This window comes from Labeo rohita, chromosome 10, assembly GCF_022985175.1.
Source record: "Labeo rohita strain BAU-BD-2019 chromosome 10, IGBB_LRoh.1.0, whole genome shotgun sequence".
NCBI classification, from domain to species: Eukaryota; Metazoa; Chordata; class Actinopteri; order Cypriniformes; family Cyprinidae; genus Labeo; species Labeo rohita.
Genome location: NC_066878.1, coordinates 15,817,057 through 15,834,024, shown reverse-complemented (window position 1 = coordinate 15,834,024; position 16,968 = coordinate 15,817,057). Strand labels below are relative to the sequence as shown.

Genomic DNA, 16,968 nt, shown 5'->3' with positions numbered 1-16,968 from the left:
ACTGGAAACATTCCTTTCCGTTTTCAGAACTGCTCAAGCCAAGTGTGGAAAAGTGGCTGTGGATTCCTGTTGAAATGAATGGATTTGGCACATTAAAATTTGCTTAATACCCCGGCTGTAAATACATCAGGAGAAGAGCACAGTTGTTTCAGAGACACAATCAAACCAGGGACATTAATTAACTAAATATGACCAAGTTTTCTTCTTGCTTTTATATCCTTATCCAGCAAAAAGTGCTGATAGAGTGATCAACTATATAGACCACCTGTTGGCTAGCATATATCCACAGATCCTTACTTCGCAGAGCTCCTCCCAAAGGTCAGCATGAAGATGAGCATGTCAAGATGATTGTGTTATGCTAGAGAGTCTGGGCTCTGTTCAAAGTGCTCGTTCTCCCGGCGTCAGAGAAGTCTGGCACTAAAATTACAAAGTGGGCTGTCAAAGCATACGAGCGTCCTTCAAAGTGAAGTAGAGCGCTTATCTCAGTCATGCAGGCTGCTGATGCTTAAATCATTTGTTGCGAGTGTAAGACATTTCCGAGGCTGCTGCTGCTGCTGCTACACGCACCCCAGATGCACTCGCTGGTTTCCTCACACCCTCAAATGGGTTGCTTCCCATGCTGCATTGCAAACATTGACAGCTGTGGACACATCCCTTGAAACAATATGTGAAGCGCTGGGCTGTTGCCGAAATGTCTGGCGCATATTTCCTTGGAGGGCTAATTCACAGCTTATGTGTCTGATTTTCTCACTCTGCCCTCGCTACAACCTAATCCACATGTGTGCGTAAGCGTGCGTGTCGAGGACTAGAGATGTTCAGACTGGGGATCAGACTGCTTTCAAGGGACAATGATGTTTTGTTTCCTGTAATACCGTTCAATATCTTCAAGTGTATCTTAGTGCACTGGGACAAACTAAGGCTTAATGGGAAATGATAGCGACATGCATGAAATTTAGCATCAGTAAGTGTTAGCGAGAAGACCGTGGTGGAAAATTAATTAAGAGTCCAGGCCAGGTTGTCAAACTGATTTTGGCACTTGGCGTCAAATGTGGGCTTCGCTCTTCAATAGAATCAGCACTGTGATTAGCCATGTGACAATTTAGATAATTACAGCTCATACTCATCCAAGAACAACAATAAAAGTGCTCAAACTGATATGACATGCACCTGGTGTGGAGACACGCTCATAAAGATGATGGGGAACGTCAACAATGAAAACTGTGAGCTGAAGCAGCATAGACACGGCCAATAGGAACAAGATATGTATTGTTTTGCTAGCTAGCTAGCTGTACTATTTATATGAACATAATTAGGTGATTTTTCTCCTCTCTTGTTCTGACGTCTTTCAAGGTTGTCGTTTGAAAATGTCACCCAGCAGTGGAGCATTGTGCTGAAACTGTGGTGTTGTTTTCTCTGTCCGGACTTGAGCTTGTCCAACTGTGCTTGTGTTCTTTTTGATGGTTTCATCTTTTGGATTCCTGTGAAATGCAAATCTCTTGGAGTTTCAGCAAACATGAAGGCTTAAAGGGATAGTACACCCAAAAATTAAAATTCTGTCATCTTTACTAATCATGATATGCCAAACCCATATGACTTTCTGTGCAACACAAATCTTGTATCCACCTTATTTTACCACACAGAAGTAAGCTGTTTTCCATGAATGTGCGAGACTCTGATTCATTAGCCACAGTAAATAATCAGAAGAATAACAAAGTGCAGTAAATTATAAAACTTTGCAATAATGCACTGTTTTTTTTTTTTTTTGTAAAGCTTAAAAATTGGAAAATGGTCTGCACCTGCTTTTTTTGTTAAAGAGCAGGTCATACACTTTTTTAAAGTGTCCTAATATTGTGTTGGAGTCCCCTGCAACAGGTTTAAATGCATCTAAGGCCCTGTTTACATCTGGTATTAACATGCATTTTCGTCGATCCGATCACAAGTGGACAACGCTAAGTACAGGTGTAAACGGGGTGTAAAACGTTTTGAGCTCGTCCACTTGCGGTCGAAAACGCATTCGCTTATCAGATGGGGTTTAAACTTTGACGGGCCAGAATGAAACAAAACTAAAGCGGCTGCTCTCCACACATTTTTTGCGAATGTGTGAAATTTGTCGGAGCTTATGTCTTTCACTGCTCTGAAATATCTGAAAAAGCCCATACATACGCTTACCAAAAAGTAGTATGCTTCCAGTTGATTTTATTTAGTATACTTAAGTAAAGTTCAAGTATATTTTTAAGTATACTTTATATAATAGGTATACAAATATTAGTGTACTAGAAGTATACTCGTAAGTGTACTATTTCAATACTCATTGGGACTAAATTGGCCCACTTTCTAGTATACAAAAGTATACTTGTAAGTATAGTTTAAGTTTATAGTTTAAGAGTACACAACTAGTTTACATCAAAGTTTTTAGCTTGTACTGCAACTACACTAAAAGTGAACTTATAGGTATACTGATAGTTTATTAATTAAATATGTGTATTAGCATTTTTAGTACACTTTGAAATATAGTCGCAGTAAGCTACTAGTTAAGTAGTTTTATATTGCAAGTATACTCGTAAGTTTTCTTTAAGTGAACTTTGTGTCTGCGTCTGCGTCTGTGTGTACTGTGTCCCTATTTAGGTGTTAATTTGTATATATTTTGTTTTTGTACAGTGTATCTGCTTGTAAACAAAAACATTTTATTTTAGCTTCATGCATTCTTTTTTAAACACTTGAATGTGGGTAATTTTCATAAATAAAAAACAAAGAAATAAAGATTTTGAACAAAAAGCTGAAAAAAGATTATGAATGAATCAAAACGTAGATGAAGTTGATCAACACCCCAAAGCTTTACAATCGTAATTACCTCTTTATTGGTTGACATTTTATTCCATAATGTTACACAGTTTTGATGCTGTTTTCTGTTTGATGATCGTGTTAGATTACATGTGGAAGCATGTTGTTTAGGTTTCTTCTTCACTTGTGGTTTTTGGAAAATCTGTACAGAAGATCTGTAATAGCGCCCCCTACCATATAACAATGAAAACACAGATTCTAGGAGCTCAAGAATATTTTAAAATATATTTAGACTTTTTCTAAGTATAAGTCAAGTGTACCGTAAATATAATTTTAAGTAGTATTACTTAATGTAATAAGTATACAAATACTGTATACTTGTAAGTATACTAGTTGTATACTTGAAAGTTTACTATTTCAGTACTTCTTGGGGCTAAATTGGCCCACTTTCTAGTATGTAAAAGTATAATTTTAAGTATACTTCAAGTATAACAGTAGTAAATTTTGAGTACACAACTAGTTTGCATCTAAGTTTTTAGTTTGTACTGCAACTATACTAGAAGTGAACTTATAGGTATACTGATAGTTTACTAATTTAATACTTGTAGCATCTTTAGTACACTTTGACGTATAGTCTCAGTAAACTACTAGTTTAGTAGTTTCATACTGCACGTATACTCATAAGTTTTCTTTAAGTGACCTTTACATCATACTTTGAGTATACTACTTTGTCCCTATTTAGGTATTATTTTTGTATATATTTAGTTATGTGAATATATAAACATATAAAACATCAAAAGAAAGAACAGGGCATCTGCTTGTACTCAAAAACAATTTATTCTAGCTTGATGAATTCTTTTTTATAAACACTTGAATGTTTTATAAAAAAAAAAAAAAATAAAAAATAAATAATTAAACAATATTTTGAGCAAAACACTGAAAACTGGATTTATAATGATAATCAAAATGTAGATGGAATCAATCAACACCCCAAAGCTTGACAGTCATTATTACCTCTTCATGGGTCGACATTTTATTCCATAACATTACACAGTTTTGATGATTTTTTTAATGTCTGATGATCGTGTTAGATTACGTGTGGAAGCATCTGTTGTTTCGTTTTTTTCCTTCACTTGTGTTTTGAAAATTCTGTACAGAAGATGTGTAATAGCGCCCCCTACCGTATTACAATGAAAACATGGAATCTCTGAGCTTCCGAGAAGTACATAAAGCACATTTCAGAGAAGTACATGAAAAGCAGACTGAAAGTATACTTTCCTATATTTTGTTTAAAAGAAGTATACTAATAGCACACTTGAATAAATTTATTTAAAAAGAAGCAAAGCATGAGAGAAAGAAGGGGGGGGGTGGTTGGGAAAGGTCCTCAAGCCAGGATTTGAACTCGGGATGACCGTAGCACAATAGCACTGCATGTTGGCGCACTGACCACAAGGCTATTGGCACCAACCTATTTAGCATTGTCAGTTATCCCCAACTGACAGATTCTATAACTGCACCATTTTTTGAGCAAAAAGCTGGTTTCTACATCTGTGGTCATTCAAAAGTAGCCGTGCACTGGAATCATTACAAGCAGCATTTGAATCTGAAATGTTTAATTTTCATTTCATTTCGTGACTTGGGACTGGACATTGTTGTGGTGCCATCAGCCAATCTGTGTTGACATGATGTAATTTTCCCGCAGCTCAATAGTCACATGGTGTTTACTGGCTCCAAAAAAAGTGCCCATAACCGTGCACCCGCAAGCAAAGATAGCACATTTCAAATCACATCCTTCCAGGAGATCAGAGAAACTACCACTGAGATGTGAAGGCCAAATATTCGCATGTGTGTACCTGCAGAGTATGTTTGTGGCCTTAGAGACCACGGTGAATCCCACCTCTAGCTAAGCATTGTTTATAACATCTGTTCCTCACTTCGGGGTCTCTGACCCATAGCCTGTTGAGAATGGGTTGTGGATAACACAACGAACATGAAATCCAATCTCATTTCAATGAGCATCCTCAGAAGGGGAGTGTATCCCACAGTCACCGATGACAGAAAATGGAGGTACCTCTGAGATGTACCCTTCCCATCTGCTCTAGTGCCATTGTTCAGATGAGTTCTCATCAGGCTGGGGAGAGCTGATTGAAAATACAGCTACTCCCAGCACTGCTGGGCTCTGACAGCTTTCGTTTGAAGGCAGAGCTTGAGCCAGGAAGGAAATCTCGCTCTGAATTTGATATGAAAGGACAAGCCGTCATTTGATCTGCGAGAGCTTCTTCCTGCACCTCTTACACCTCAAACTCATTAGGTTTTCTTAAAAGCCGAGTTAGTCAGGTCGTTCATTACCCTTGGTTCAGAGACTGTTAGCCTTTCTAGAAAGATAAAGGGGGGAAAGAGAGACTGAAACACCTGCTGCTGAAGATAATTAATGAAACTGTGTTTTTAAGGCTCAGTCTGAAGGGCCCTGAGGCTTTGTACAGGATATTTTTCTCATTAAGGCTTTTTTCTTACATCTTTTTACTAGCGTTGTCAGCTTAATGTGTTCATTTCGAAAAATGATCAAGAAATAATCTACTTTCGTAATATCCATTTCATGATTTATGAATCTGTCACATAACATTTCTCTGCATTGGTGAACATTGATGTACAGTATTTGATTGGGATAAATTTGTTATTTTTGTTTTCTTTGGGCACAAAAAGTATTTTTGTAGCTTCTTAATATTACGGTTGTACCACTGATGTCACATGGACTACTTTATCGATGTCCTTACTACCTTTCTGGGCCTTGAACATGTCAGTTTCGTTGTTGTCTATGCATCAAAAATATCTTAATTTGTGCTCCGAAGATGAACAAAGGTCTTATGAACTGTTTCTTTAATAACACAGTGGATCATCATCAACAATCCATCGCTCGGTATTAGTACTGGTATTGAAAAAAAAAATTCCTGTTGAAACAGTTGTTTTAGTCTACAAGCAAAGAAGTAGTGAAATCAAATATTCTCTTTAAAGTGAAGTGTCTGCTCTACTAGAACTGAAAGTCTCTTCTTCTTCCTCCCTCAGGATAATGTGAACCTGCTGCTTACTGAAGAAGAGATGTACAGTCTGATGGAAACCTTCAAGCAGTGCAAGATCATCCCAGGTGTTTCTTTCAGTCCCATTTTAACAGCCTCTTCCAGATTCTGGTTTAAATATGTGACTTTGAGCAGTAAATTAAGGAAGCTAATTAAAAGTTTATTAATTCATCACGTCAGGACTGTAATTAGGCCTGACCTGTTTGCATTGATTGATGATGCAGTAACTCCCCTCTCACCTACTTTCTGCTCAGAGTCATGCCTGGTGTCAGATGAACTCCTGCAGTACAGGCACTTTGTGACCAAGCAGCTTTTTGAAAGAGATTTGACCGATGAGGAGGAAGAGGAGGTTCTGGCCCAGTTTGCAGCTCTGGATCCAGAGAAGAAAGGTCAGATCGAGTGGTCTGACTTCCTCTACCACGAGTCACTTTCAATGCTGCAGAAGTTCCGAACTGAGGTAATGTGGGACATGGACAAATTTAGCTTGATTGTGTTATTGAAAAAGGCACAACAACCAGTTAATAAGGCATCTTTAAAGGAGAAGTCCACTTCCAGAACAACAATTTACTCACCCCCTTGTCATCTAAGATGTTCATGTCTTTCTGTCTTCAGTCGTAAAGAAATTATGGTTTTTGAGGAAAATATTTCAGGATTTTTCTTCATATAATGGACTTCAGTGGTGCCCCGGATTTTGAACTTCCAAAATGTAGTTTAAACGCAGCTTCAAAAGGCTCTAAACGATCCTAGCCGAGGAAGAAGGGTCTTATCTAGCAAAACGATCTGTCATTTTTTTCGAAAAATAAAAATTTGTATACTTTTTAAGCACAAAATCTCGTGTAGCACAGGCTCTGGGATGCGCGTCCACGATACTACGTACTGTTGAATCACGTCAAAAGGTCAAGCGGAACTACAGACCCAGTGTTTATAAAGTGAATGCGCAAAGACTAACAAAGTGCAAGTAAGTCAAACGCTGTTTACAAACAAAAAGCTACAATGATGTTGGACGATTCTGAAGTTGTAGGAGAAAATAAGATGGAGTTTTTCGCCATTCTCTACCTTTTTGAGACGGAGTACACAGACGATGAACTTAGATGTGATGTGAGTAGTGATGGGAAGTTCAGATCATTTTACCGACTCTGACCTTTGAGTCTCGTTCAGCAAAATGAACGAATCTTTTTTTAGATCATTTTGTTCATTTTAGCAAAATATAATTAAAATGTTATGTGTTACTTCCCTAACACATCTACCGCTTACACAAACGTTGATCACACTACAAACAAGACAAAACTATAATGCTATAAGAAACAGAAAAGATTAATTCATTGTTTACCTGGGTCTATGATTAGCTCACCCCACCTCTTATCTGACAAGTTTTCGGGTTTGAGTCATTCGTTCATCACGTGACAGCCCCATAAGATGAATGAATGACTCGAAAAACCGAAGGCTCGAAACAGGTGAACTAATTCCAGTACAGAACCTAATAGGATGTTGCAACTGAACGAATCACTCCCCGAGACGACTCATTCTTCCCGAGGCACATTAAAGATCCGTTCAAAATGAACGAATCATGCATCCCAAAGCCTGTGCTACACAAGCTTTTGTGCTTAAAAAGTATACAATTTTTTATTTTTTTTTTTTTAAAAATCACTGATCGTTTCACTTGATAAGCCCCTTCTTCCTCGGCTGGGATCGTTTAGAGCTTTTTGAAGCTGCATTTAAAAACTATATTTTGGAAGTTCAAAATCGGGGGCACAATTAACATGTAAGTCCATTATATGAAGAAAAATCCTGAAATGTTTTCCTCAAAAAGCATAATTTCTTTATGACTGAAGACAGAAAGACATGAACATCTTGGATGACAAGGGGGTGAGTAAATTATTTGTAAATTGATGTTCTGGAAGTGGACTTCTCCTTTAAAAGACTTTCTGAGTTTAATGACAGTCGCTGAGGAAAAAGCACACACTACAGCACTCAAACCCTGCTGAAAAAAACATCAACTATTAACCATTAAAACCATTAAAAAGTGGTTTCCTGTAATGTGTTTTGAGACTTATTTCATCAGGATTTATTGGTTTTAACAAGCCACCAACAGAAGGCAACACATTACCAGTAAAGACCAAAAGGCACCATTAAAGTTTCCAATAAAACCAGTACAATTCCCATAAAACGCTTCAGCAGGGAACTCTTTGCCCTGCGCACATTTACATACTTTATACAACTAATTGTGCGTAAATTACAAGATTGCTTTCATCCCAACTGATGAGACTAAAATAGAAAACTTTTATAACATTCTAAATGTCTGTAGTAATTTCTTTGTTTCTTTATGTTTCCCACTTATTAACATCAGTGTTGGGGGTAACACATTAAAAGTATTAAGTTATGTAATCAGATTTTTTGTCAAGTACACTCTTAAAAAGAAAGGTGCTTTAAAGGTTCTTCACAGCGATGCCATAGAAGGACCATTTTTGGTTCCGCAAAGAACCATTCAGAAGTTCTTTAAAGAACCATCTCTTTCTTACCTTTTTATAATCTGAAGAACCTTCTTTCGCTACAAAGAACTTGTTGTGAAACAGAAAGGTTCTTCAGATGCTAAATGTTCTTTATGGAACCATTTAGACAAAAAAAGGTTCTTGTATGGCATCGTGAAGCACCTTTATGTAACTAGTATAGTGACACATTACTTTTAAATTAACAACAAAACATCTGAGTTACGTTTTTTTTAAATAAGTAATGCAAGCTACTTTGCTTTCTCATTTATTCACTGACACCTCTCTTGTCCTCGTTTTGAGAGAAATTGGGAGGTGCAAAACCTTTTTTTTCAGCCTAAGGCTTATTAATAACACGTTTGGTGTGAAAGAGCCTTTACAGTTGGCGAAAATATAACTTTTGGGTTTTGTGATATTAAACAATACATAAGCAAACCCAGCCCAGGTTACAAAATTAAGACAAAAGTAATGTAAAGCATTACATTCCATAAAAAATAACTAAGATAATTATTTTTTTTTAATGGTGTAATGCAAATATTGTGATAAGTAACTTTTTTCCAGCACTGATAAACATTCACATTTATGAATAGCATGAAAATGCAATCCTTCCAATTAAGCAATACAGTTCATTATCCTAACTGGTTAATTGGCTGTTTATGTTTGCCAAAAAACACAGAAACATTTTCAAATTACTAAATTATAATGAGCAATAAACCATTCAACCAAAGCATTGTGAAAATTATTATTTTTTTCTCGCCAAAAAACTTTCAAAATACTAAACTATAATGAACAATATAATCAACCATTCAACTACAAGCATTGTAGAAATTATTTTACTTTAAAAAAAAACAAAAAAAAAAGAGTCAAAATGTCAAAAAGATCAGTGTTGCCACGGTTTTCCTGCGAAACTGGGCTACTTTAACACTGTTGCCGTGGATTTTTGTTTTTCATGTCCGCGGGTTAAAGCGAAACCAAGAATGTGATATTTATCCCCTGGAATGTGAATTTTACCAAGGGAACCCCACCAAAAAATGTGTATTTTACCCCCCAAAACACAGGGCTAGTTTTGAGTAGCAATTGGGTGGGTTTTGTTGCGAAAACCTGGCAACCCTGTTCCAAATGCTAAATACATAATCAGCCATTCAGTTAAAGTATTGTGAAAATCATTCGTTTTTTCTTCCAAAAATCTCTCAAATGCATCATTATAATGAACATCACAATAAACCATTCAACTGAAAGCATTGTGGAAATGATTTTGTTTTTCCTCAATCCAGAATTCGCTGGTGAGAATCCTCACAGCGAAGGAGAGGGATCGAGCACGGGCCGTATTTCAGAGTATAGACCAGGACAAAGATGGGATCATCACTGCCGGAGAAGCCAGAAAAGCCCAAACCTCCTGGTTCCACAAGATCAACAAAGAATCACAGTCCTGCAATGTCAGGTGAGCTGAATATGAGAGTCATTGAGGCTAATCATAGTTAGCAGGACATTTCTAAACGATTCTCAATCACAGCCACTTACATAATCAACAATAAACTTCAGACACTTCAAACACTTGAAAATCATTTCAGGGACTTGTCCAATTTGCCTGGCCTCTGGGAGCAACAAATCGGATCAAGCTTGGCAGTTTTTATAGCCGTGTCAAACTGCCAGTGCCTCCATGAGCTGCTAGCCAATGCTAACTGCTCTCACTTTATTAGCAAGTATCCCTCATCTCTTCTCATGAATTACAGGCTAACTTTGCATTCAGGAACTCTGGCGAGGGAGTATGAATCATTTAAGTGGTGCATTTGCTGACAGTTCTGACTTAATGCATAACGTAAATTAGATGATATTACTGGTGGGCTAAGTCATCTGTGGAAGGGAAGAGGAAAGTTTCTCAATGACAGCCTAAAATCAGGGACAAGGACTGACTTTGACAGAGCACTCTTTGCCAGCCATATCATAATTCAAACCTTACTCTGAGAGCCCAAAAGTCAGAATGATGCATTTTTGCAGTGAATTGTGGGGTAAAATGAAGCCAAGTAGCTTGAATGGATCATTTGTCCCTCTGAATCCTTCATTCCTCAAGCACCATCATCCAGACAGAAATATCACAAATGTGATGTCTTCAATATCTCAAATCTTTCTCCTAGATAGCAATGAGTTTAAATGGGGATGTTAAATTAAATCTTTCATTTATAATCATTGTTAATATTTCATTATAACATTAAATTATGTTTATGTATTTAAGTAAATTTATATAACTAGAAATATTATCTGTGTATACTATATATACTTGTACAGTATGCCATCAGTTGTTTTATTTCTCCTGATGAGTTTTAGGAGAAACATCTTAGATAAAATTGATACTTAGTTCTCATTAATGTTTCTTTTAAATTCATGAGCTATAAAGAGCAACTTATGTGAAATATACTGGTAAATTAAAAAGTTTGTGGTTTGCAAAAAAAAAAACAAAATCTCTTATGCTTAATAAGATACATTAAATACATTAAAACAGTATTATTCTAAAATATTATTACAATATTAAATAACTGATTTTGTTTTGAATATATTTTAAAATATCATTTATTCCTGTAATGCAAAGCTGAATTTTCAACATCATTACTCAAGAAACATTTCAGTGTTAAAAAAAAATGAATATTTTTGTTAAAACCATAATATAATTTTATTCTGGATTCTTTTATGAATAAAAAGTTCAAAAGAACAGCATTTATTTAAAATACAAATCTTTTGTTAACATTATAAGTAGTGCTGCGTGATTAATCGCATCCAAAATAAAAGTTTTTGTTTACATAATATATGTGTGTGTGTGTGTATTTAACAAATATATACTGTACAATACACACACACATATTATGTAAATGAAAATTTTTGCGAATAATCGTGATTAATAATTTGAAAGCACTAAAATGTCTTTACTGTCACTTTTTAATCAATTTAATGCAATGCAATTTTTAAAATTATTTTAATGGAATTCCTGGAATTTTACTCATCCCAAACTTTTAAATGGTAATGTATACAGTATATATTAGGGCTGTCAAACGATTAATCACGATTAATCACATACAAAATGAAAGTTTGACTTTGCCTAATATATGTGTGTGTACTGTGTGTAATTATTATGTATATATAATTACAAACACATTCATGTATATATTTAAGAATTATTTACAAGTATATGTATTTAACATAATTATATATTTTTTGTACATAACATATTTCTCCTAAATACATACACATTTATTAGTCAGACTTTAACTTTTATTTTGTATGCGATTAATTGTGATTAATCGTTTGACAGCCCTAGTGTATATATATTTTAAATATCATATATTGTATGAATTTTGATTGACTTATCAACATATTTGCAAATTCAATATTTGGACAGTCTTTTCTGACATCATCCTCCATGCTATTGTTTTTTTCACCAATCATCCTATCCTTTTCACCACTGCTGAATGTCCATTTGCCCTGCAGACTCATGGGATTGTGTTCCCCTTTGTTCAGTACGGGGTAAGTCACTCGATCTGCATGGGCCTCCCATGGAAACATCTTACACCGTTCCCTGCCATCACCATCATTATACTCATTATAATCATTATCACCTCAATTACTAAATATTCCATAATGGAGGCCAAGGAATCAGTGGCTAAAAATATCAAAGCTAAATTGGGTAGTTTTTGACTGTAATGGCCGCTCTCCCAGCCGCTATGGTTGTATTAAATGAGATCTTGCCCTCCCATTATCAAGATCAAAAAGAAGGGCTTTTGTTCCCCTTAGAGAAGCCCTTAAGGATATTTTTCATCAGTTTTAAGGGGCACAGCAGGTTAAATGAGTGCCTGAGTGTGCGGGTGCATGGGGTTGTGGGTGTTTGTGTGTATGTTTGGCGCATTTATGGCATGAATAAGCTTGCTTCCTAATTTACGCTCATTAAAATCAACTGAGGGCTTAAGATCAAAGCAGACAGTCTCGACTCTGAGCGGTCCCAGTGCTGGACAAGATGTTTGGGTCGCTGTTCAACGCTCTGGTCACGGTTGCACTCAGTTTTGCTTCACACGTCATTGAACTTAATGAGAGGAAGTCTTTATTTCAAATGAATTTATTTCAGTCAATGAAGTTTGTCAGATCACTTCAGTGTACGGAATGGCATGCAATGTCTAGAGTTTGTTAGACCACTGTATACAAGGGTCATTGTGGGCCATTCAGAATTGAATTGAGAATGCATTTTGAATTCCAATTCAAGTCCTGAATGCATGTTTCTGCTCATGAGTGAACTAGTTTTGTCTTGCCAGTGGTTGGGTATCGTCTTTCGGGGCTCTGAGGTGTCATGAGAACAACAAATTAGAGTTTGAAAACCCAGAGAGCATAGAAGCGCTGCCTGCTGTGAGCTGTCCAGTAGAGTGTGTGTCTGAGTGTGAGTGACTGAATGAAACAACGTGTGTTACAGCTCGCTTTCTTCATCTGCAGCATCAGCCATGTTGGTCCAATATCTGAGAGCAGTCCTGCCAGTTCCAGCAGCGAGAGAAGCAGAGATAAAGCCATGGAGAATGACAACAGGTTGGTGTATGTGTGTGTGTGTTTGCTTGTAAACTACAAGTGTGTGTCACAGCCATACTAGAATGCTGCCATTGTGAACTCCCATTATTTTCAGATGGTGGAGAATAAATTTGTTTAAAAAAAAAAAAATCACATAGGCTTACAAAAAAGAAAGCATCTAAGTCATATAAGCACATCCTAAGCACCGCCTAGCAACCACCTAGAAACACCCTAGCAACAACACAGAACATCCTAGCAACTGCTTAACAACAGCAAACAAACCACCCAAAAAAACCCTAGCTATCACTTTCACATTCTAGGCACTGCCTAGAAACAACCATCCACTGTATCAGCTACTTAGCTACCACCTAGCAACAACTGTATCAGCTACTTAGCTACCACCTAGCAACAGCATTGAAACCACCCAGAACACCATAGCAAACACTAAACAATGTCTTGTAAACCAACCAGAACTATCTAGCAGTGCCCTAGTAACCACTTAGAATACCCTAGGCGCCACCTAAAAATGCCCTAGCAACCATCCAGAACACCGTAGCAACTGCTTGACAACTGCCAAGCAACAGCATAGAAACCATCCAGAACACCCACCTAACATTGCTGTCAATCAACCAGAACTCTCTATTCACTTAGAACTTCAAATTCACTTAGAACACCTTAACAACCACCCAGAACACTGTAGGTACCATGTAAAATATGACATAGCAATATGCCATGGCAACACCATCTGGGAATTTTCTGAGAGCTGAAGCTGTGTTAACGGGATGTTGTAATTAGCATAATAACAACACATGATTTTGAGATAACAACATGTGACATTCTATGTAGCGTCCTAAGTGAATCTACAGCAACTATTGGAACTGTCCTCAGACTCGGAATTATGCATTTCTATGGCAACACTATCAACATCACATCCTTGTAGAACTCTGGAAATTTTCTGAGAGCTATAGCTCCGTAAATGGCATGTCTTATTTAAGGTAATTTCTAGATCAGAGGGGCTCAACCCTGTTCCTGGAGAACTACCTTCTTGCGAAGTTCAGCTCCAACCCTGATCAGACACACCTGAACCAACTAATTAGGATCTGAAGGAGCACTTGATAATTATAGACAGATGTGTTTGATCAGGGTTGGAACCAAACTCTGCAGGAAGGTAGATCTCCACGAACAGGGTTGGGCACTCCGGTTCTAGATTGTGACATTCTGCATAGTGTCCTAAGTAATGCCTAAATTAATCTGCGGCAGTCAGGTGGTACAGCGGTCACGTGTTCCAGGTCATAGCTCTTAGAAGATTCCCAACTTACATGTTGTAATTAATATTTCTACAAGGATGTGAAGCTGAATTCACGCAATGTCGTAATTACCGTAATTTCGAGATGACAGTATGTGGCGTTCTATTTGGAACTGTGGAAATTACGCATTTTTATGGCAACACTATCAACATCACATCCTCGTAGAACTCTGGAAATCTTCTGAGAGCTATATCTGTAAATGCCGTGTCTTTTTTACCGTAATTTCAAGATAACGTGACATTCTATGTAGCGTCCTAAGCAGCACCTAAATGAATCTGCAGCAGTCAGGTGGTACAGTGTTCATGTGATCCAGATCGTAGCTCTTGAAGATTCCCAACTTACGTTTTGTAATTACTAGTTCTACAAGGATGTGAAGCTGAATTCACACAATGTCATAATTACCGTAGTTTTGAGATAACAACATGTTGAAGTTCTACTCGGAACTGTCCTTAGGTCCGGAATTATGGGTTTTGATGGTAACACTATCAGCATCACATCCTCATAGAACTCTGTCCTAAGTGACATCTAAATGAATCTGCGGCAGCCAGGTGGTACAATGGTAACATGATCCAAGTGGTAGCTCTCAGAAGATTCCCAACCAGCTGCATTCATGCAATGTTGTAATTACCATAATTTTAAGATAACACATGGCATTCCACTTGGAACTGTCCTCAGACTCGGAATTATGGGTTTCTATGGTAACACTATCAACATTGTATCCTTGTAGAACTCTGGACATTTTCTGAAAGCTAAACCTGTGTTAATGGCATGTCGTAATTAACATAATTTTGAGATACCATATGTAATATTCTACGTAGAAAACAAAATAACACCTAAATTAATCTACGGCAGTCAAGTGGTACAGCGGTTACTTGATCCAGATGGTAGCTCTCAGAAGATTCTCAACATATTATCTGTAATTACGAGTTCCATGAGGTATAAGGCTGCATTAATGCCATGTTGTAATTACCATAATTTCGAGATAACAACACGTGTCATTCTATGTAGCATCCTAAGTAGCATCTAAATGATTCTGTAGTGGTCAGGTGGTACAGTGGTCATGTGATCCAGGTCATAGCTCTCAGAAGATTCCCAACCTACAAGTTGTAGTTACGAGTTCTATGAGGATGTAATACCGTAATTTCAAGATAACAACATGTGACGCTTGGAATTAAGCATTACTATGGGAACACTAGATCGTAGATCTCAGAAGATTCCCAGCTTACAAGTTGCAATTACGAATTCCACGAGCTGTAAAAGCTGCATTCGTGCAATGTCGTAATTACCATAATTTTGAGATAACAACATGTGATGTTCTACCCAAAATTGTCCTCAGACTGGGAATTATTTCTATGGCAACACTAACAACATCACATCCTTGTAGAACTCTGGGAACCTTCTGAAATCTAAAGCTGCATTAACGCCACGTCGTAATTACTGTAGTAAGTAAGTAAGTCATGTTTTATTTATATAGCGCCTTACAAAAAAGCAAGGACACTTTACATAAAGTTGATAGATAACATGAACAAAATAGAAATGTACATGAACTTAAATATACGTGACATTCTACGTAGCGTTGATCCAGATCGTAGCTCTCAGAAGATTCCCAACTTTCAAGTTGTAATTTAAGAGTTTTTTACTAGGACGTGAAGCTGCATTCACACAATATCGTAATTAACGTAATTTCAAGATAACAACACATGACGTTCTACTTAGAACTGTTCTCAAATTCGGAATTAAGGGTTTCTACATCCTCATAGAACTCTGGACATTTTCTGAAAGCTAAACCTGGGTTAACAACATGTCATAATTACCGTAATTTTGAGATAACAATGTGACATTCTAGGTAGCATTGCCTAAATGAATCTGCGGCAGCCAGGTGGTACAGTGGTCACATAATCCAAGTCGTAGCTCTCAGAAGATTCCTAATTTACAAGTTGTCAATACGAGTTCTACAAGGATGTAAATGCTTTGCCATTGACAGTGTTGCCGTAGAAATGCATAATTCTGAGTATGAGGACAGTTCTGCATAGAACGTTGCATGTTGTTATCTCGAAAATTCAGTAATTACAACATGTCGTTAATACAGCTTTAGCTCTCAGAAGATTTCCAGCTTACAAGTTGCAATTCCAAGTTCTATAAGGAAGTGACGTTGGTAGTGTAGCCATACAAATGCATAATTCCGAGTCTGAGGACAGTTCCAAGTAGAATGTCATCTGTTGTCAGTCATCTTGGAATTATGGTAACTACGACATGACGTGAAACAGTAGCTATAGCTCAGGTGTCAAAATTTGGCTTTTATAATTTGTTTTTTTAACAACTCTATTTTACCATTACGTTTTCTAGACCAGTTACCTGGGACAACTTCCTGAGGGAGAGCGCTATCTACATCCTGGCCGCCAGGCCCAACAGCTCAGCCATGCACATCCGTTTGCCACTCTAACTGCGGCTGCATAGCCTGAGACTTCCAGAGGGGCTTCCCGGGTCCTGATTCACAAGAGAGCTGTGCTGAGGACTAAACCGAGAGTCACGCGAGAGTCAAAAGCAAACGAGTATGCCACCACACGCTAAGACTGTACAAGCCATTGACGGATTCTTCCTCTAGTGACACAATCTAGCGACACACTGACAAATTCAACGCTACTGAACAATAGCACATCTGTCACCACTTCTTGAGCTTTTACGAGCTTTTATGATTTTGATTTTTGTGACCAAGTAACTCGATCAGAGAACCTGCTGCGAGAAACACTGTCACACATTAGTAAATTTACAGCACCACAG

The 16,968-nt window shown here is 37.3% G+C and overlaps 1 protein-coding gene across 2 annotated transcripts in view; it reads left to right on the top strand.

The window, feature by feature from the left end:
• The window catches only part of phf24 (PHD finger protein 24), a 47,570-nt gene that overhangs the window by 28,413 nt on the left and 2,189 nt on the right, over positions 1-16,968 (top strand). The window contains exons 4-9 of one of the 2 annotated variants that reach the window (XM_051121229.1): positions 5,845-5,923; positions 6,110-6,312; positions 9,616-9,782; positions 11,822-11,857; positions 12,812-12,901; positions 16,534-16,968. The exon at positions 16,534-16,968 is cut by the window's right edge and continues 2,189 nt beyond it. In XM_051121229.1, coding sequence (XP_050977186.1) covers positions 5,845-5,923; positions 6,110-6,312; positions 9,616-9,782; positions 11,822-11,857; positions 12,812-12,901; positions 16,534-16,630 — 672 coding nt within the window. In that variant the 3' untranslated portion in view covers positions 16,631-16,968. The remainder of the gene's footprint in view (positions 1-5,844; positions 5,924-6,109; positions 6,313-9,615; positions 9,783-11,821; positions 11,858-12,811; positions 12,902-16,533) is intronic. The other variant, XM_051121230.1, reaches the window with a different exon arrangement.